Consider the following 22898-nt stretch of genomic DNA (forward strand, 5'->3'; position numbering starts at 1 on the left):
AAAGTTACACACAATACTGTATCTAAAATGTAATATCAGAAACAACAATATTTATAACATGACATTTTTGTATATTTAATGGAGCCATCTTTTGAACTTGTAAGTAGTAAGTAGAAAAACGTAAATTGTTTCACATAGAAGTTCCTTACTTACTTACGTACTTGTTTGGCCCAGTTATGTACATTCTGTTACACTCTTGCTTGTGCAATTTTGTTTTAAATATTATAATATGAGACTATTGTTTTTATATGTAGCCATGTAATAAACCCTCTAAACTCAACATAACAATGAGAGTGTAAAAAGATGACGGGTTTGTGTGAATGTTTTGTTACGATGCGTAATGTCAAGTTGAGTTCTTCATGTGTTATTGTGTGTAAAGGTAAAAAAACGGTCCTTTGTCACTCATTATGAGTCATAAGACAATGCAGAAGGACTTTTTAAACAGTTTTATCAGACTGCTGAAGACCATCTGTCAACACACACACACACACACACACACACACACACACACACACACACACACACACACACACACACACACACACACACACACACACACACACACACACACACACACACACACACACACACACACACACACACACACACACACACACACACACACACACACACACACACACACACACACACACACACACACACACACACACACACACACACACACACACACACACACACACACACAGCATGGTTAATCCGTCACCCTGATGTTTCTGACCTGTATGTTTAGGCAGATTTTCTCTCTTTTGTGAGATTATGCTGACCAGGCCTCTTGGAATGTGTGTGTGTGTGTGTGTGTGTGTGTGTGTGTGTGTGTGTGTGTGTGTTGGTGTGTGTGTGTGTGTTTGAGCCCCATGGGCTTGTGTTTTGATGTTAATGATGACTTTTAAATGTCAGAGCTCTCCAGGTGTCAGGGTGTGGAAGAGGAGAGAAAAGGACCACACACACTCAATCCTACATGACACACTTGCACATCAGTGTGTGTGTGTGTGTGTGTGTGTGTGTGTGTGCATCCATCATTATAGGGATTCCATAGATGTAATGGTTTTTAATATTGTATAAACTGTATATTCTATCCCCCTTTTCTGCATTTTTTTTTAAAATAAAACATTGTTTAGTATGTTTTTTTTTAAGCAAGTTTAATTATGAGGACTGTCCTCATAAACCACATTTACGTTGTAATACCAGTGTAATACCCATGTCTTTATATAAATTTGTGTCCTATATAAATCATATAAATAAGCACACACTTTATACTGTGCAAACTGTGTATATTCTATCCCCTCACACTAAACCTACCCATCAAAACGTTATGAATTTTTACATTTACAAAAAAAAACTTTGTATGATTTATAAGCTTGTTTCCTCATGGGGACCTCAATTTAGGACACGAGTCCCCACGAGTCTGTGTGCTTTCAGGCCCCCCACCGGGATACAAAAACATGAACACACACACACACACACACACACACACACACACACACACACACACACACACACACACACACACACACACACACACACACACACACACACACACACACACACACACACACACACACACACACACACACACACACACACACACACACACACACACACACACACACACACACACACACACAGTTGTATTGTTTTTTATTTAATATTTAAAGTCATTTGCTATTACTTTAGTTCATTTGCACTAGTTTACTGTCATATATATGTGCAGGGCTCGACATTAAGCTTGTTCACGTGCTTGTCCGGAATTTTTTTTTTTTATTTATTCTTTAAAAAAAATTTTTTTTTTACTTTAAATAATTTATTCTGAAGCAATATTGAAAAACATGAAACTAAAACGCCAGTAGGTGGCGGCAGGTGACCGTGTTAATGAGCGAGTCATTGAGTTGATTCGTTCAAACGGCTGAATCATTCAAGAATTAATAGGTCATTGAATCTTTGATTCAACCGATTCATTCAAAAAGCTGAATCATTCACTAACGCTGTTGCGGTGACACGCGGTCTGCTGTGATCTTTATTTGGAACTATTTTCGCTGCTGAAATAGAACAAAAACACTCAATATTGCATCTCAAATGTAAGTGACTTGATGTTAATAATAGTTTATGGAACTGTCATGAAATCAGTGTCATTTTCAGTCGTGATGTTATTCAGGAAAACAGCACTCTTGGTAATGTGACGTTGCAACTGTATCATAGGTTATAGATATAAATAAACTCCACATTTCTAAATTTTTACGGCAGTGCACATTTGTCTCGATTTCTCCTCGAGAGGCTGCGCAAGCGTCAACAGCGCGAGTGTTATAGTTACCGTCAGTTCATTATATATTATTTTTATCCACTATCGATCGCCACTTACACTAATGAATGCAGAATCATTCTTGCATTTTGGTGATTCCCTGGTTATTTTTTTAAATGACGTTTTATCAGGCTACTTGTCCGTCGGGCAAGTAAATTTCTCATTCACTTGCCCCTTCAAAAAATCCACTTGTCCCGGACAAGCGTTAATGTTGTGCCCTGATTTGATGAAGTGAATAACACTGATTATCTCTTCCTCACGGCACCTGTTAGTGGGTGGGATATATTAGGCAGCAAGTGAACATTTTGTCCTCAAAAATGATGTGTAAGAAGCAGGAAAACGTAAGGATTTGAGCGAGTTTGACAAGGGCCAAATTGTGATGGCTAGACGTCTTGGTCAGAGCATCTCCAAAACTGCTGCTCTTGTGGGTGTTCCCGGTCTGCAGTGTTCAGTATCTATCAAAATTGGTCCAAGGAAGGAACAGTAGGGAACTGGTGACAGGGTCATGGACGGCCAAGGCTCATTGATGCACGTGGGGAGCGAAGGCTGGTAGAAAGGTGTCCGAAAACACTGGGCATTACAGTTTGTTGCGTATGGGGCTGCATAGCTGCAGACCAGTCAGGGTGCCCATGCTGACCCCTGTCCACCGCCGAAAGCGGCAACAGTGGGCATGTGAGCATCAGAACTGGACCATGGAGCTGGTCCACGGATCACGTGGATGGCCGGGTGCGTGTGCTTTGCTTACCTGGGAAACACATGGAACCAGGATGCACTATGGGAAGTTGACAAGCCGACGGAGGCAGTGTGATGCTTTGGGTAATGTTTTGCTGGGAAACCTTGTGTCCTGCCATCCATGTTGATGTTACTTTGACACGTACCACCTGCCTAAGTATTGTGGCAGGCCATGTACACCATTTCATGGAAACTGTATTCCCTGGTGGCTGTGGCCTCTTTCAGCAGGATAATGCACCCTGCCACAAAGCAAAAATTGTTCAGGAATGGTTTGAGGAGCACAAAATGAGTTTGAGGTGTTGACTTGGCCTCCAAATTCCCCAGATCTCAATCCAATCGAGCATCTGTGGGACGTGTTGAACAAACAAGTCAGATCCATATATATATATATATATATATATATATATATATATATATATATATATATATATATATATATATATATATATATATATATATATATAACAAAGACTCCTTCTGTATAAGTCTGGGTTTCTTTTGTCTGTTTTATCATCAGATGAACACTGTCTCTCTAGCATATTGAAATGCAGCTGTATGTGTCGTATGAAGTGAAAGTTAACAGGATAGGAGAAGCGAGAGTGTGTGTGAGAGCTCCGCTGCGTCCCATCTCATGGTTAATGATCTGTTATCGGCGGGCGAGTGTTTGTTCACACGAGTGTGACAACAATCTCACTCTGCTTAAACGCAGAGATTCACACAAAAGGTGCAGTTCGGAAGCTGGAAGCCAATTAAAACCAAACCCAATGACGTGCAGTGGGCAGTGAATGTTGGATCGGTGTGTGTCAGAGCCTTAAATGTGGAGATCAGGTTCTGGGTTTGTAACTGGTTTTTGCATCAGGACCCAGAGTCTGACTTATTTCTACAGTTCTTTCATGTTTTCGCATTATTATGCTATCAAACTTTTGAGATGAAGAGGAATCCAGTCTATTCTTATTCATGTTGGTGAATTGTAAATACAGACATACACACAATTTTATTTATAGTATATGGTGACCACTATGAGATAGGGTGGTGATTTATTATTTATTTATTTTGTTCTCTCACTTAGATTCAGGGAATATCAGACATATTTGTGGAATCCATCAAATGTCCTGAGACTTTAAGTCAAAATGTTGCTGTGGAGCCTAACAGCTCTTCCATCATGACAGACGTCCAGAGTAAATCCACACAGAAATACTTCAGTGACCACACAATCAAGCTTTTACTGTCCCAAAGATAAACCCATGGAGTTGAGCTGAAGACAAGCTGAGCTTTAGTCCATCAGCCGGGACTAAAGACTCTGATCTGGAACGATTTAGAGCAGAGAAATGATCTCAGATCCTATTGTATGTGTTCTGCCACTTCATCCAGAAATATCTGAAAAGAAATAACTAAACTCTTGTGCCACGCAGGATTTCCACACAAAAATCAACATCTTATCCGCTAATTAAAGGTGCACTGTGTACATTTTAGCGGCATCTAGGGGTGAGGTTGCGAATTGCAACCGCCCACCGCTCACATCTCCCTTTTCGAAGCACGTAGAGAAGCTACGGTGGCCGCCACAGGACAAAGATGTCGTCCTCTGAGACAGCAGAGAGTAGCTAGTTCGCTGTAGAGAAGTTTGTCCATTTAGGGCTACTGTAGAAACATGACGGCACAAAATGGTGACTTCACTGTAAGGCTGAAATGGCTCATTTTAAGATAATAACATAACGGTGCATTATGTAAGGTCTTTATACACCACTGAAGACATAGTTATGTATATTATATTGCATTTCTGTCAAAAGATCTTCATAAATACTACACACTGCACCTTTAAGCATTGAAATAAAAACAATTTTCATTCCTTTCAATTTATATTAGGCATGGAATGTGCCTTATTCACATAAATAAATGTTACTTGCCTAGTGAAAATGTTATAATTTATAAATCTATTATACACTGAACAAAATGATAAACGCAACACTTTTGTTTTTGCCCCAATTTTTCATGAGCTGAACTCAGAGATCTAAGACTTTTTCTATGTACACCAAAGGCCTATTTCTCTCAAACATTGTTCACAAATCTGTGTTAGTGAGCACTTCTCCTTTGCTGAGATAATCCGTCTCAAAGTTTGATGTCAATGATGACAAATGTCACAGATTGGTATAGTGTTTCTCGTGACTCATTGTGAAACACCAAATTTTCAATGTATCCGCTCTCTTTCAACAATGATTTCTCGTGTAATTTTTGCTCAGTTTTCTTAATTTCATCCCTGAGGTTAAAAAGCTTGTACTGCTACTGTGTTGTCATACAATCTTGTAGTTTTTATTTTACTGAGTATCTCTTCTCACTTTTTGCAGCATTCAGTCGTGCTCCAGTGCCCATGGCAGTTGTTCGGCGGGAGTTATCTTGTGAAAGTTACCCAATCGAGCTGCGCTGTCCCGGGACGGACGTCATCATGATCGAGAGTGCAAATTATGGTCGAACTGATGATAAAATCTGTGATGCCGACCCCGCACAGATGGAGAACACCCGCTGTTATTTACCTGATGCATACAAGATCATGAGCCAGAGGTGAGACACACAAACACAATTAGGCCAGAATCATGCTTTATTACAGATCAGAAGTTTATAATAATTAAGATAGTTTAATGGTTTTGAAAGAAGTGTCTTAAGCTCACAAAGGCTACATTTATTTGATAAAAAATACAGTAAAAACAGTAATATTTTGAAATATTATTGCACTCTAAAATAACCATAAAATAACAATTTTCTAATTATTTTTAATATATATTTTATAATGTATTCTATGCATGCGATGGCAAAGCTGAATTATTCCAATTATTATTAGTGATCAATTATTAATGGTTCTTATTATTACTTATTTGGTTTTTGCTGCTTAATATTTTTGTGGAAACCACAATATTTTTTTTCAAGTTTCTTTGATTAATAAAAAGAACAGCATTTATTTGAAATGGGAATCTTTTGTAACATTATAAATGTATTTACTGTCACTTTTGATCAGTGTAAGTGTAATGCATTTTTATTATATTTTTAAAAAATCTAATTAAAACTTGTAAATTGTAGTGTATCACATTAAGAAGCAAAAATTGTTTTCAACGTTGGCAATAATGAGAAAAAAATTAGAAATATTTATTAAGCCGCAAATCAGTATATTAGAATGATTTCTGAAGATCATGTGACACTAAAGACTGGAGTAATGATGCTGACAATTCAGCTTTGCATCACTACTGATATAAATAACATTTTAAAATATATTAAAACATTTTATTGTAATATCACATTATTACTGTTTTACTGTGCTGTTTACTGATCAAATAAATGTTTTAAAATGTGCATAAGAGATTTCTTTCAAAAACATTAAAAATGACGGTTTTGACTATAGTGTATATGTACACAAACACAGTTGTAATGAGTTTTTGCTGTGTAGAGTTTTAAAAGTATAGGTTGTACTGAATTTTAAAAGTGTGTTGTGTAGATTTTTGCCTTAAGTTGTATTGTCCACTGACACATTTTGCATAGCCGGAACCACATTTGTACTCCTGTATATTGCAGGCCTAGTGTGTGTGCTTTGTTTCTATGTGCTAGTTTAGTTTCTTACCCAGTAATATCTCATGGTACAATTACGCCAGGGAACATCCCCTTGGAGCAATCTGGGTTTAAGCACTCCACTCAAGAACATAGTAATGCAGGTAATTAGATATAGGATACCTTAGAAATACTCAGGTCCATGAATCAAGCCTTCAGGGGTTTGAACCTCCAACCTTTGCATTAGCTTCTGCTGCACCACATTCTGTGTTTGTGATACACTGATGCAGATTTGGCTTATTAAAGCCTGCTGTGTTGCTCTCTCTTTTGGCTGCTGTTGTCCTGGTCTTCCCTATCATTTTCCTCAACATTTCATGCGGCTTGACACTCCTCACACCTTGGCAGAGTGGAAGAGTCAGACAGACCGGGATCAGAGCATAGTGTGTCTGTAATTGTTCCTCTGTGTATTCTCAGTTCTGCTGCTGAAATAAATTAAAGCAGCTGCTCGGCAACACAGCAAGATAACAAACAGTAACAGTGTCCATCTAGTGCAGAACAATGGTATTTTTCTCCACACCAAACCTCTAACCTCACGCATGAAATCATATTAGCTGTGGGGAATTTGAATTGAGAATCTTTAAGTAGAGGGTCTGATAGAGTTACAATGGATTTTGTACAGAGTTTGATTAGAGTGTCATAGAATGTTACTAATGTCGTAAAGATTTAATAGAGTCTTTACTGTAGAATGTCATTTAGAGTATGTTGTAAAGTTTCAGTAGAATTTGGCAAGCAGAGTTTCAGAGTGTCATATAGAGTTTCAGTAGAATGTTATGTAAGATTTTAGAGTTTTTGTAGAATTTTAGTATAGTTTTTCATACATAGAGTATCAGTGGAATGTATCACAGAGTTTTATTGGAATGTAGCACGTAACGTTTCAGTGGAATGTGTTATGTCGAGTTATAGAGTATGTTGTAGATTTTCAGTATAGTATGTTGTGTAGAATTTCAGTAGAACGCATCATATAAAGTTTCAGTACAGTGTGTCACGTAGAGTTTCAGTAGGTGTTATGTAAGGTTTTATGTATGTTGTAGAATTTCCGTATAGTATGTTAGTAGAGTTTCAGTGGAAGGTGTCATAGAGTTTCAGTAGAATATGTTACATAGAGTTACAGTATAGTATCACATAGAATTTCATATAGAATTTCAGTAAGATGTCACACCTTTTCAGTAGAATGTCACAGTTTCAGCAGAATGTATCACATAGAGTTTCAGTGGAATGTGTCACATAGAGTTTCAGAAGAATGTGTATGTAGAGTTTTAGAGTATGTTGCAGATTTTCAGTATAGTATGTTATGTAGAATTTCAGTAGAATCCATCACATAAAGTTTCAGTACAGTGTGTCACGTAGATTTTCAGTAGAAGGTGTCATTTAGAGTTTCAGTAGAATGTGTTATGTAAGGTTTTATCTATGTTGTATAATTTCCGTATAGTATGTTAGTAGAGTTTCAGTAGAATATGTTACATAGAGTTTCAGTTAAGTATCACATAATGTTTCATTAGAATTTCATATAGAATTTCAGTAAGATGTCACACCTTTTCAGTAGAATGTCACAGTTTCAGCAGAATGTATCACATAGAGTTTCAGTGGAATGTGTCACGTAGAGTTTCAGAAGAATGTGTATGTAGAGTTTTAGAGTATGTTGTAGAATTTTAGTGGAATGTGTCATGTAGCGTTTCAGTATAAGATGTAATGTAGAGTTCCAGTAGAATGTGTATTGTAAGGTTTTAGAGTATGTTGTAGAATTTCCGTATAGTATGTTACATAGTTCCAGTGGAATGTATCACAGAGGTTTAGAATGCATCACATAGAGTTTCAGAGGAATGTTGCATAGAGTTTTAGCAGAATGTGTTGTGTAGAATTTTCGTATAGTATGTTATGTAGAGTTTCAGTGGAAAGCGTCATAGAGTTTCATTAGAATTTGTAACAGAGTTTTTCAGTAAATCATCACATATTGCTTCATTAGAACTTCATATAGAATTTCAGTTAGATGTCACACTTTTTCAGTAGAATGTCAGTTTCAGCAGAATGTATCACATAGATTTTCAGCAGAATGTATCGTGTAGAGTTTCAGCAGAATGTGTTATGTAGAATTTTAGAGTATGTTGTAGAATTTCAGAATAGTGTGTTACATAGATTATTCAGTGGAAGGTGTCACATAAAGTTTCAGTAGAATATGTTACATAAAGTTGCAGTAAAGTATCACATACGTGTTTCAGTGGAACATCACAGCATTTCATTAGAATTTCACATAGAATTTCTGTAGGATGTCATGTATTTTCAGCAGAATGTGTTACGTACTGTCACGCCACATTAAAGAGTGTGAAAAGGACATTAATTGTTTAAATTATTATTATTATTTTTTTCATATCAGAAATACCAAAGCACAAAGCTTGTTGCGATTATTGGATGGTAGTCATGTTATAACACTTCTCTAACTTCACTGGGTAAGAGGCTGTTATAAATAGGAATTTTGGGAGTACTCAACAACTAACCATAAACATAAATTAGGCAGTATGACCCAAAAAATTAAGCATCATGGATAGTTTATTGCACAAAATGTATAGAACAAAAGCAAGCAGCAATTGATATTGAAAATAAACAAAAACAAGTAAATACCAAATCTTTGAATCAAATATAATTGAAAGAATTGTTCAGATAATGAGTTCCATTTGATGAATGTCCGTCTTTGAAAGAAAGTTTCCCTTGTAATCGAGATAAAACAAAAAATTCACAGAAAGAAGTTGATCTTAATCCTTGTGCGCTAAATCCAACAGGATCCACAAACGATGCCAACGAAGATCATGAACAGAAATTCACTTGATCTCTAATTCCATGAATTACACAATAAGCAGAAGTTTTCGATTGAGCAGGAAACTAAAAGTTTGTCAATCAGGACATTTTGAATTGAGGCGATGCAGCAGTCTTCCTCTACTACATACCTGGCTTTAAACCTCACACCTGAGTATACTAGTGCCCCCTTTTGGTAGTAGTAGAAAACATGACAAGAGACTTGAGTCTGTTGCAATGTTACAAATAACGTTAAGGGAAGATTCGTTCACACATCTTTTTTTTTATGGGAATCCTGTAGCATTAGCTGTTCTTCTGTGTCTTCCAGCCTCGTTAACAATTAGAAATATGAGAGGAGGTAAATCTCACCTCCAGAGAGGAAACAAACTCGAACACTTCGATCCCACTTACCCTTTAAGCCTATTAGAAAGAAGACAAGAAGAAAATCCAAACAGCAAGAGAGAGAGAGTGCACATATAAAACCGTTCATTATTTCATTTCACATACAAGAGTATCCTAAAAATGAAGATGGTGTAATCAGTAAGCAGTGGAAAATCAAAAACAGCACTAAAAATGTTCAAGGGGCCAATTACACTGAATGAACTACACGTGTTGACAGTGGCCTTTATTTGTACATGCTTTATTTGCGCATAATTAGGTATCTGATTCACTATCTATTAAAAATCTGGGCAAAATCTCTTTTAAATAAAGTACATTTTACTTTGCATGCGTAATAGTGGGATTTTAATGTCCATAACAACTAGAAACAAGTATTATCACAAAATAAACAATACAATTTCTATATTTTTCTATATTTCTGTTTCCAACCACAATACAAAATGTTGTTATATATTTGATTGTTTTCTATATTTTCTGTTATCGCTTTTACAATTTAAAATTTTGTCATGCATGTATAATGAATAGCAAGGAAGTAACCATGTCTTAGCAACGTTTTTTTAAGGGGGAAATTAAATAATGAAATGATTAAAAGAGATTTAACCCTTGTACGGTCTTCGTTTGGGAATTACACTCAGGGTCTTTGGGGTCTCCACAGACCTCAGGCAACAAAATGTAATTTTGTAACAAAAAAATTGTTGTTTTTAGAACAAATTTAATTTTACTCTGTTTATTAATGTTTTTACTCAACATCTGTGCAGTTTTTGGAGTATTTATAATAATTTTAAAATTTATATAAATAAATGAAAACACATTTTGTAATGGATTTTCACACAAAATCAGTTTTTAATGTAAAATGCACTTTATAAAAGACCCAAATTTCTAACTTTCATTTGTGGGGATAACATGGATAATTTGACATGGTTTAGTGTAAGATTTTTGCCCATCTTTTGGAAAATACAGTAAAAAAAAAAAAAAGACTTACCGGTAATTGGCTGCAGAGCTCCACTATTTGCTATGTGCTATTTGACTGACTGAAAGACATCTTTTCACAAGTTTTTTTCAGTTGGATTCATATATAAATGTATAAATCACAATTATAACAATTCAAATTTATTAATTTTGTCAAAGTTTAGCATTTTTTTGTACTGAAAAAATATTTTTTTCAATGATGTTACATTATGATTAGAATCAAACCTGAACAAGAGAAAAGTTGGAGTCTTTAGAGTTTATCATTTATTTCAAACATCTGATTTTCTTATAATTCTACAAATTTAATCTACACTTCAGTTACTAACTTTTATCTGTAGATCTAGAGAGTGTTGACAACCCTACAAAGTCTCATGCCATTTTGACAAAAAAAAAAATGTTTATTTGAGCAAATGTCCTTTGGGGTTAGAAAAGACCCTGAAGACCCTAGAAGGGTTTTAAGGGAAGGAAGAAGAAATAAGAACGCTACAAGTACCAGCCTAGTTGTGAATTAATCAATTTAAACTCTGCAAATTCATTCAACATACATGTTTGTATGTCTAATATGTAAAAAATTTAAAAAAATAAATAAAAAAAACCCCACCTTTCTTGTCTCATCACATTCAGTTATGAATGACATAATTTAAATGATTAAATATTTTCAATTCAAAATGATAGTTTGCATCACTGTATGTTACAGTGGGTTGTTAAACCTATCCATCATAAAACAGTTTTCAAATATTAAATGTTTATCTACTTATATCTTACCACGCTATTTACGTTGTAAATAGTGCAGCGCTCTCGAGATCTACGGCAGCCGATGATGCTCACATGAGCACCACGACGCATGTTGAATAAAGTAATTATTTTTGTTTGTTTTTGCACACAAAAAGTGTTCTCGTCGTTTCATTAAATTAAGGTTGAACCACTGGAGTCACATGGACTATTTCAACGATGTTTTACTAACTTTCTGGGCCTTGAAAGTGTTAATTATATTGCTGTCTATGGAGGGGTCAGAAAGCTCATCGATTTCATCAAAAATATCTTAATTTGTGTTCTGAAGATGAACGAAGGTCTTACGGGTTTGGAATGACATGAGGGTGAGTAATTAATGACAGAATTTTTATATTTTAATTTCCAATTACTGGGGTGGTCCCCCTCATTGCCTTTTGTGGTTACAGCCGTGTTGAAAAGAATTGAATAGAACTGGGGCCGGTTGCATAAACCGTTAAGACTAGTCTTACAAGTTAGACATACATTTTTTTTCTTTAAGACTGTTCATAATTTTTTTAAATCAGTTACATAAAAACATAGACTGGCCTAATTTGATACGAAAAGTAAGACTGAATGCCACTTGCCTAACTGCTAGTGGCTCATACTAGATCTTAAGACACTGTCTTAACATAATGGCTTAGTTTATGCAACTGGCCCCTGAATACAATTTAACTGTATTGAATTGTTGGAAAATGCAGCAGCATGTTTCTCAGACTAGACATACTCACATGTCAGCTCTGGTATCCTCTATAGTGCTGCTTTTGTCTATCTGTTTCTCTGTTTATTGTCTAGCGCTTAAGATCAGATTTTCCAGGATTTACGTAACAAACCGAATTCTGAGGGCAGCGTTACTATCCAACAGATTTTCCTTTTTTTTTTTAAAAATAGCAAATACGTTTTGCTTTTGCCCACATCTGTGTCATATTATCATTGCTTGTGGGCTGAATTTTCCCTTTGTCTGTCGTTGTGTGTCTGTGTGCTCTGTGACTGGCAGAGGTCCTTGGGTTGGCCGAGTAATCTGATAGCTCAATTCGGAAGCGCTACTCTTCGTTGTGTGGAATTCTGCCCTCGTGGGAATAGATCTGCTTTTCCGGGCCGCAAGCCACCTGTCTGCTTGCTCTGGTGCAGCTTGAGTCATCTCACGCAGACATGCACACATACAGCTAATATCAGAAGGCAACAGCCATTTAAAGCAAACTTATTGTTTCTATTATATATATATATATATATATATATATATATATATATATATATATATATATATATATATATATATATATATATATATATATATATAGTGTTGGGGAGTAACTAGTTACATGTAACGCCATTACATTTAATTAAAAAATAAATAATCTGTTACAGCTACTGAGAAATTGGAAATGTTTACCAATACAAAGGGGGTTACATTTGAATATTTTCTGTAAAAAGCTATGATATGTTGAATATATTAGTATATAAAGCATGAAATACATTAACAAGGTTTTTTTATTTTTTAATAATATGTGAGTACCGATGCAGTTGAAGAAGCTGAAGCACAGGATCTGCGTCACATAAAACAGAATCTGCTGACAAACTCTGACAGGCCGTTAGATTTATCCGCATGTTTGATATATTGAGTGATTTTTCACAGTTTAGAAGCTGTGTTTGTGTGTGTGTGTGTGTGTGTGTGTGTGTGTGTTGAATGCTGCAGTGAAAAGCATGATTTAAGTTGGTGAGGGAAGGAAGGTTTGCTATGAATCTGATCTCTGCCTTCACTTATGAAATGAAGGCCTGTTGAAAATCAAATATTACAATAAATGGTTTGCCATAAAATGACAATTCTGTCATCTTTGGGTAAGATATTCCTTAATGTTTGTCTTGAAACTTTCAGTGGTTCTTCAAATGTTTTGACTCAAAAATGGATTGCAAGTCTGTTTTATTATTTTAGTATTGAGATACTATTAGTTTTATATTTTAAATAGTGCTCGAAAAAAAAAAAAAAAACTAATTAATCAAAAATGTTTCTGTAATTAATCGCGATTAATCGCAAGTTTTTAATATTTTAAGTTTTTAATATTTTGATATTGTAATAATTTCAGTTACACTCCAAATTAATGTATAAACAATTTAAAGACAGCATATTTTAAATATGTGTTGTAATGGTATCTTTTTATGAATGAAGGCCAGTATCACTGATACTAATCTCTCTATGAAACATTAATGACGTTACATTACAGTATAACTGAAAGCTTTCAATTTCAACATTTATTAGGCTTTAAAGGAGTGTTCCTTTAATATCTGAGTGAAAATTGTTTCTACACCAGATTTTTTTCAGCGTAGATGCTCACATGATGTTTCTCCTTTAACTTCAGCAAAGGCTGACATGGACACCTGAGTTCGGTTCATGGATGAGCAGATCAGAAAACTCTTACATACCTTAAACAAGCCTTAGATCAGCTCTCTCTCTCTCTCTCTCTCTCTCTCTCTCACTCTCACTCACTCACACACACACGCATGCACACATGTCCTCAAGATGTCAGGCACTTGACAAGGTACTTGCCTTTGAACACTCTTCATTCACCTGATGACAATAAACATGACAATGCGTCACAGTCTGTGAGGTTCCAGATGTTAAGATATTCTGACATATGTTTAAAGACCTCATGCCTACACAGGTTTCTTTCCTGTAATGGATTTACTACTAAAAAGTACTGAGAGAGTGAATACCGTTTTGTTTGCAATCCATGATTTGTTGCTGTTCAGAGGCAGGTGGTTCTTTTGATTTGGGGGAGGGGATTTTAATCGCAGAGAAGAGTTCATTGGATAAAAAGTTGTATACACCTCTGAGCACAAGATGACGTCATAACTATTTGGAGTTTGTTTTTTCTGAAGAGAAATGTTTTAATTTTTAAATCTGTAGTGCTGCTTGGATTGAGCTTTTAGGAGTACACCATCACACTGTTGATGACTTCAACTGACATGAGCTGACAGTCACAAAACTTTTTTTTTTATGCGGCCTTTAAAAAAAGAGAAAAAAGTGAGACAGAGAATGAGAATAAAAATGATCTGGTTTCTCTGCATTGCTGAATGTTTATATTGTTTGTCTTTTTTGATTGAAAGGGAAGCGACTGTGAGGAAAACACAGATTTAGATTACAAATACATCTTCCGCCATCCTCTAAATCTCCCGTTGTGTTCACCTGTGACTTTTGCAAAAATTCACGCAAGCCTGAACAATCTCATACGAGATTTTCAGACAAAATTCGGAGATTCTTTCATGCAAGCTCAATGGTGGTTTGTGTGCTTTGAAGAAGAACAGTTCAATGAATGTCCCCTAATACAAGCAAACTGTATCAAATGTTAGTTCACAAACACAGTAACAGGTGACTTGTGTATTTGGATAGTTTTGAATAGAATTTTAAAGAAATTATGCCAAAATACACTAAAATCTTACTTGTCAAAACCCATTCCACACAACTTTATATGTTACATCAAATACACTATATTGGCAAAAGTTTTTGGACGCCTGCTTTTACATGAAAGGCACATGAACTTTAATGACATCCCACTTTTAATCTCTAGGGTTTAATATAAAGTGGGCCCACCCTTTGCAGCTATAACAGCTTTAACTCTTCTGGGAAGGCTTTCCACAAGGTTTAGGAGTGTGTTTATGGGAATTGTTGACCATTCTTCTAGAAGCGTATTTGTGAGGTCAGGCACTGATGTCAGGCCAGAAGGCCTGGCTCACTGTCTCCGCTCTAATTCATCCCAAAGGTGTTCTATTGGCTTGAGATCAGGCCTCTGTGCAGGCCAGTCAAGTTCCTCCACACCAAACACGCTCATCTTTATGTCTTTATGGACCTTGCTTTGTGCGCTGGTGTGAAGTCATGTTGGAACAGGAGGGGCAATCCCCAAACTGTTCCCACAAATTTGGGAGCATGAAATTGTCCAAAATGTCTTGATATGCTGAAGCATTAAGAGTTGCTTTCACAGGAACTAAGGGATACCCCTGGAAAACAACCCACACCATAATCCCCCTTCCACCAAACTTTACACTTGGCACAATGCAGTCAGGCAAGAACTGTTCTCCTGGTAACTGCCAAACCTAGACTAGTCCATCTGTTTGCCAGAGAAGCGTGATTGGTCACTCCAGAGAACACGTCTCCACTGCTCTAGAGTCCAGTGGTGGCGTGCTTTACACCACTGCATCCCACGCTTTGCATTGCACTTGGTGATGTAAGGCTTGGATGCAGCTCCTCGGCCATGGAAACCCATTCCATGAAGCTCTCTACACACTGTTCTTGAGCTAATCTGAAGGCCATACGAAGTTTGGAGGTCTGTAGAAAGTTGGCGACTTCTGTACACTGTGCGCCTCAGCATGCACTGACCCCGCTCTGTGATTTTACGTGGCTTACCACTTTGTCTCTGAGTTGCTGTTTTTCCCAATTGCTTCCACTTTGTTATAATACCACTAACAGTTTACCGTGGAATATTTAGTAGTGAGGACATTTGACAAATGGACTTATTGCACAGGTGACAACTTATCACGGTACCACGCTTGACTTCACTGAGCTCCTGAGAGTGACCCATTCTTTCATATGTGCTTGATTTTATACACCTTTGGCCATGGAAGTGATTGGAACATCTGAATTCAATTATTTAGAGGGGTGTCCCAATACTTTTGGCAATAGTGTATGTTCATATCAGCTGTGCCTGCAGAGCATTTTACACAAATCAGGGGATGAAGATGTCGTTTTTTTGTGCAAGAAACTTAAACTAGCATTATAAGTGGATCTTGGGGAGAAAAATACATAGAATATGAGAATTTGAGAGCAAGGATATAGAATATATAATATGAGAATATGAATATAGATATTCTATATAATATAGAATATGAGAGTTTTATCAGAGAATTTGAGAGAGAAAGTGCAGTGGAAGCTGTATTGGACTGTGTTTCTTGATTGAGTATTTGTGTTGTCTTCATTATCCTGCTGAATGGAAAGAAAGTCGTTTGCTCAAACACACACACACACACACACACACACACACACACACACACACATGTTGGTGCAACAGCATTATGAGGACTCTCCATAGGCGTAATGGTTTTTATACTGTATAAACTGTATATTCTATCCCCTTACACTGCCCCTGCCCCTAAACCTAACCCTCACAGGAGACATTCTGCATTTTTACATTTTTAATAAAACATTGTTTAATATGTTTTTAAAGCGATTTGATTTACGGGGACATTTGAAATGTCCTCATAAACCACCTTGATGTTGTAATACCAGTGTAATACCCATGTCATTATACAAATTTGTGTCCTCATAAATCACATAAACAAGCACACACACACACACACACACACACACACACACACACACACACACACACACACACACACACACACACACACACACACACACACACACACACACACACACACACACACACACACACACACACACACACACACACACGCACACACGCACACACACACACAGGTCAAGTATAGTTTTATATGTACACAGAATAAACAAAACACCACAGCAATAAAAACACTCAAATGTTGTGTGATTATGTTTGGAGTTTAAGCCCTATTTCCCGAGCACTCACACACTCAGCCCATATCTTAATTTTTTTCCTGAGTGCCTGTAAAAGGTTTTTTCCTGTAGTTTTTCCTCCTCTTTCGAGGTCCAGGCACGAAATGTTAGAAACCCTGTTGTTTTTGTCAGATTATTAGGGGTTCAAGAAATGCCAGATTCTTTGACTGTAAAAATCCAACGTACCCTCATGCGTTTTTTTAAGTAAAGTTTTAAGTTTAAGGTAGGTTTTTCAATTATTTTAAGTAAAATAAAGAAAGAGTATTGCCAAAAAAAGTCTTTTTTCTCCTTAACCTCTTGCTGTTCCTGTCGCCTAAGAATAGAATAACCAAAAATGTATGTGACAAGCCATCAGAACTGAACCGAACCGAAAACCGTGGTTAAAAACCAAGGTATGTATTGAACCGTGGACTAACTGTATTGTTGCATCCCTAATATATACATAATAATTATACACAGTACACACACATATATTATGTAAACACAAACTTTTATTAATCGTTTGACAGCCCTACATTTTTTTATTTTTTGAAATCTGCTTTTGCAAAACTAATCTTTGTTTCGTTGTTTGATTTTTGCCAGATCTGTACAACATTTGGCATGCACACTGTGTGGAGTGTCCCTGTCAATAATCATTAAAAATGTGTTGAAGTTTGAATTTAACATGACTGCCAGAGGCCAATAATGTAGGTCTTGATCTATTTTAATTAAACAGCTGGAATTTTTTGTCATTTTAATGACATCTGATGAATGCATGTAAAATGATACTCTAAATACACTAGAAGCGTAGTGTATAAAAATAGTTATATTTTATATTTAATGAAATGTTTGGGATGCAGCCTATTTTACTTAAAGAGCAACAACCCTTGAGCCATGCCAGTGTAGGACAATGTCAGCCATTAAGTACGTTTTGGGAGTTCATTTTAGTCCATCCTGAAGTCCGTTTTGCAGAGATGGACTAAAAATGAACTCCCAAAACGTACTGCCAGATTCTGGAAGATGAATTCTTCAAACAGTGGTACTAGAGGATGTGGTGCTGGTCCTTCAAGAGTCACTCTCAACCTATCTGTCCATAAAGCCTATAAAAAACCTTCTTCATGTATTTTACAACACTTCAGCTTGTGATTCTTATCTAGTGGGGGTCATTTTTTAGGATTCTTTACCTAACTGAAGTCTCTGAGATCCTGACACCTTGCACTTCTGGAGACTCCAGGTAGGTTGCAGCTCTGGAAAATGGTGGCGCTGGAGACTAAAGGGTTCCTGATGGTTTCACCCTTAATTCTTCACCTTAATTCTTAATTCTTTTGCAGTTAACAGGTGTCTTTTCTTCACCACCTGTTTTTGTCAGATCCTGCTGACCCAACAAGCATTTCACTGTCCAATGGTCATGCCTTAAGTGCAATGTCTAGTATTGCATTAGTATTGCATCCTTCTCATGGGCATTTAATACTTTTTGACTTTTCAGTCTGAGTTAAATCTCTTTTTTGGCTCAATTTATCTGTAAAAGAAAACATGCCTAATAATTCTGCACACCTGAATATAAGGTGATTTTCATTTCCAGCCTTCACGAACAATTATATATCACTTATACATTATTAAATACTAAATCAATAGTAGTTATTAGGATTACTGTGGTTTGGAATTGGTCAAATGTGCCTGGAAAAAAAATATGATCAGAAAATCAACGTGCCTAATAATTCTGCACTCCCTGTATGGTGCGATGATGTATAACTATTCGTCGATGTCTTGATCTGGAGGCAGTCATATGCAAATGCATTTGCCCGTGTGATGTCACAGATCCCGAAATATCAAAACGAGCTGTTTTCAGAGCTTGATTAAATAAATGATTTGTTTATAACGAGGAGGACATTTTAAGCTATGAAACGTGAATGTGTTTTAAAGATACAAAGATCTCTTATGTCAAAAGATCAAGCAAATGTGATTTCTCATGTCATGACCCATTTAATATTTATTTTCCTCAAAAAATCCCGAACAAGAAGAGGGGGAAAAAACTTCCAAAAATGTTTCCAACAAAGACATGTTTTGAGCACCAAATATTCCATATATTTGCATGCTAGAATGATTTCCGAAGGGAGACTTTTTTCAAAAACATTAAAAATTCTTACAGAAACTTTTGGCTGTGCACAATTCTCGATAAATGAATGCAGTAAAACTTTTGGTAACACATAAAATCTTTATATATAATGCATAATAAAAGTATTTTAATGCATTTTTAATGCACTGTGATGCATATGGTCTCATGAATTGTAACCAGAGTTACGTATATTACAATATAAAACGTATCTATTCATTGATACACCTTTAGAAAGTAGCCTATAATGCAAAGGACAAGGATTATAATGCTTTTTAAATTTGGTTACAATTATTAATAAATTATAACTTAATATAATATATATTAAGGTATAATACCTTAATTATGCATTACACATAAAGTCCAAACTCGGTCCTGGAGGGATGCTGTTTAGCTCCAGCTTGCCTCAACACACCTGCTGGAGGTCTCTAGTATGCCTAGTAAGACCCTGATGAGCTGGTTCGGGTGTATTTAATTGGGGTTGGAGCTAAACTCTGCAGGACAGTGGCCCTCCAGGAGCAGGATTGGACACTGCTGCTTTAAAGTGTTACCAAGCTTTTCACTATTACTGATTTGCAGATACATTCATTAGAATGTGTTTTCCCCTGAAAAGTGTAATACTGACCCCATTTGCAAAATGTTCATGCTTTATTTGTTTGAGCATCCCGACACAACCATCTAATAGTGTGAGTATGGAACACTTTTGGAAGCATTAAACCACAGACCTTATTTATGCAGAAATATCTGTCCGTCCTGAAGATTTAGCTTGTCTTTAACAGTCAGTTCCAAACATGTTGTCACCTACTGCAGGTTAATGACAACACGAAACCACATTCACAGCGCATTTCATTTCTATAATGTAACATATTTCCGAGTGAAAAATTATTCAGTGGGAAATAACGCATGCTGTCATTCATCATATGCAGCACAAAGTGCTTTCACTCAAGAACTCTTAGTATAAACACAATATCAAAGTAGATGAAATGCTCTCGAAGGCAGTAAAACGGCTTTATACCGATGGAGAGGCTTCTCTTAAGAATTGACTTTCTCTCTGTGTAAAAGTATGTTTCACTATAATGTCAGCAAACGAGAGCAGTTGAAAGCTAAACGGATCTATATCGCATGCTCTTGCGCATTATATGCATATACAGGGATCTCATTTGAAGAACTCTTAATAGTCAGGAGAACACAGTAGTTCATGCAACACCCTTTCATTCATACTGAATTGCAAGTTGTACCGTCAACATGAAATCAAAATGGGCTCTTTTTTTTTTACTGTCTTTAAAGTCCCAGTGAATTGGCGTGATTTGTAGTAATGCTTATGATGTGTAGTTTGAAAGGCTTGTTATTTATGTTACAATGTCTCTTATGCTTATCAGTGCGGTTTATGATGTCGAGTCTAACCGTTTTGATGTTTCATCTCCTCCATAGCGCTTTAAAATACACGTTTCAGAATCTAGAGAGCATTTAATTGGACTGAAAATTGGTGGTGCAGAGAGAGTTTTGAATGCATCAAATTTTGTCATTGTTTTGGAGCTTATTAGCTTATAGATGGCTAGCGTATTTATGCTAAAAGCCACAGAACTTCAATTTCAATGGATTTTATGGAGACTTTAAATCTTCCTGATTTTATTGTGAACAATTCACTGGAGGATTTTATTTTAAAGTGCCTCTATTATGCTATTTTAAAGTTTCCAATTTTATTTTGGAGGTGTCCTTGCAACAGGTTTACATGCATCAAAGGCCAAAAACACTTTCATTTTTTTCATAATATACATTGCACATCACCACATTGTTACATTTTTCTCAAACGACTCGATTGAATCCCTCCTTTCCGCGAGCTTGCTCTGCTCTGATTTGCCAGATTGCAAAGTCTATTACGATTGGTCTACCCTTACAGTGCGTGTCGGAAGTTAATGCCTGTTAATGCCCAAGGCTTACTAAAGCTCAGCGATTGTACACACAGTAAAGACAGTAACAATGAGGTCAGTTTTACCATAATTGAAAGAACTAGTTATTCAACCCGAACCTCCATCGCAAGGACAACTTGAGCAGGAGGTTTCTCAGTGATGCTACTCATTTTGAGGTACATTATGAGATGTTTCAACTGTAATTCCTCACCATCAGCATTAACAAGATTATGTCCATCAATAAACCGATGTGTATGGGCCCTATCATACACCTGCCGCAATGTGGCGCAAGTGTTTTTTCTGCTATTTTCAGCCAGACGCAGTTATCATTTTCATGTCCAGCGCTACGTTGTTTAAAAAGCAAATGCACTCTGAAAACGAGGTGTGTTTAGGCGCATTGTTGGTGCGTTGCTATTTTGAGGCAACTGAAAACCGAAAACTGAAAGTCTTTTTTTGTGCTATTTAAAGGGCACGTTAGTAATATGCGCCTGTAGTGTGCACAACGTGTGTACACTCTGCTTATTACACACACAGGGACGCGCAGCAGCACACAAAAAATTTTAAATATAAAAAATAAAAGGATTCCTCTCAGGAGAAGTGTTCAGTCTTTCCGCAACAAATTCCGTCATGTAATAAGCAAATCCGCCATGGTGTGAGCACAACTGACTTTTAAAGGGAATGGGAGATGAGACTCTGATTGGTTTATTGCACGTTACGCCCAAAACTAGCAAAATCAGACACGCCCTAAGTGCACCTGCGCCGTGCACTTCAGACCATGCGCTCAGATCATTAAAATAGGGCCCTTAGTCTGCACAAATGACTGGATAACCAATAGTCAAATAGCTACTTATGAAAGCCATTATTTAAGCAAACTCTTGTTCAGCAAGGATGCATTAAAGGATCATGAAACCCCGTTTCAGCACAGGTTATTTCTCACCACAATTTTGAAAAGTTCTACAAAAGGGGGGATGGTGAAGCGGATAGGGAAGAGGGGAGACTGACAACACAACTACGGCTTCTGATACAGACCATTTTATTTTTTTCTCATTGAGTGAAAGCATCAAAGCTTCCCACAAATTCACGCTGCAAATCACCATTACATGGATACACGCAGCAAAATGAACATGTATTATACATGGTTTTGTAAGCGCACCATAAATGACAGCTACAATTTAATGCACACATAGTTCGAAACACATTGTTGTATCTTTAATAACTTTTTAGGCTTATTTTGCGGCTTTTATGAGCCCTTTGAACTTTATGGGCTGTAAAGACCGGTTACACTCACAGTGTGGATGAATCACGTTTGTGTCGAAGACTCAAGAACTATGAAAGACAACTTATGCGATGCAGAAACTTTTGCAAAGCAAAAACAAACACTCATATTCGATCCATTAATGCATCTTATTTTATATTCAATCTCACTACCTGTCATTGGAAATCAATGTTGGCTGTAGGCAGTGTTGCCAAGAATTGGGTTACTGGGCCACGGGCTGTTTTTCATGTACGAGGGTGGAAGTGACCCCAATAATGTGATATTTAGAATTTTAGTAGGGGGGGCCCCGCCCAAAAGCACAGATTTCACCCCCCGGAACGTGATTTTTACTGGGGACCCCCCGGAACATGATTGGGCTAGTTTTAGGCTAGTTTTGAGTAGCGGGTTTTGTTGTGAAAACCTGAAAACCCTGGCTGTAGGGCTTCCCCCCTGACTAAAGATTTTTCTAGTTGACATTCATTTAAGCC

General features: G+C 36.6%; 1 protein-coding gene and 1 long non-coding RNA gene across 2 annotated transcripts in view; both read left to right on the top strand.

Moving 5' to 3' along the window:
• The window catches only part of LOC307122625, a 505212-nt gene that overhangs the window by 94125 nt on the left and 388189 nt on the right, over positions 1-22898 (top strand). The window lies entirely within an intron of this gene.
• Positions 1-22898, top strand: part of LOC307122623 (adhesion G protein-coupled receptor L3) — a 307023-nt gene that overhangs the window by 35894 nt on the left and 248231 nt on the right. Inside the window, exon 2 of the mRNA XM_079810734.1 lies at positions 5392-5605. Within this exon, the coding sequence (XP_079666860.1) occupies positions 5392-5605 (214 nt within the window). The remainder of the gene's footprint in view (positions 1-5391; positions 5606-22898) is intronic.

The sequence above is a fragment of the Gobio gobio genome (genome assembly GCF_949357685.1).
Source record: "Gobio gobio genome assembly, chromosome: 2".
Taxonomy (NCBI): Eukaryota; Metazoa; Chordata; class Actinopteri; order Cypriniformes; family Gobionidae; genus Gobio; species Gobio gobio.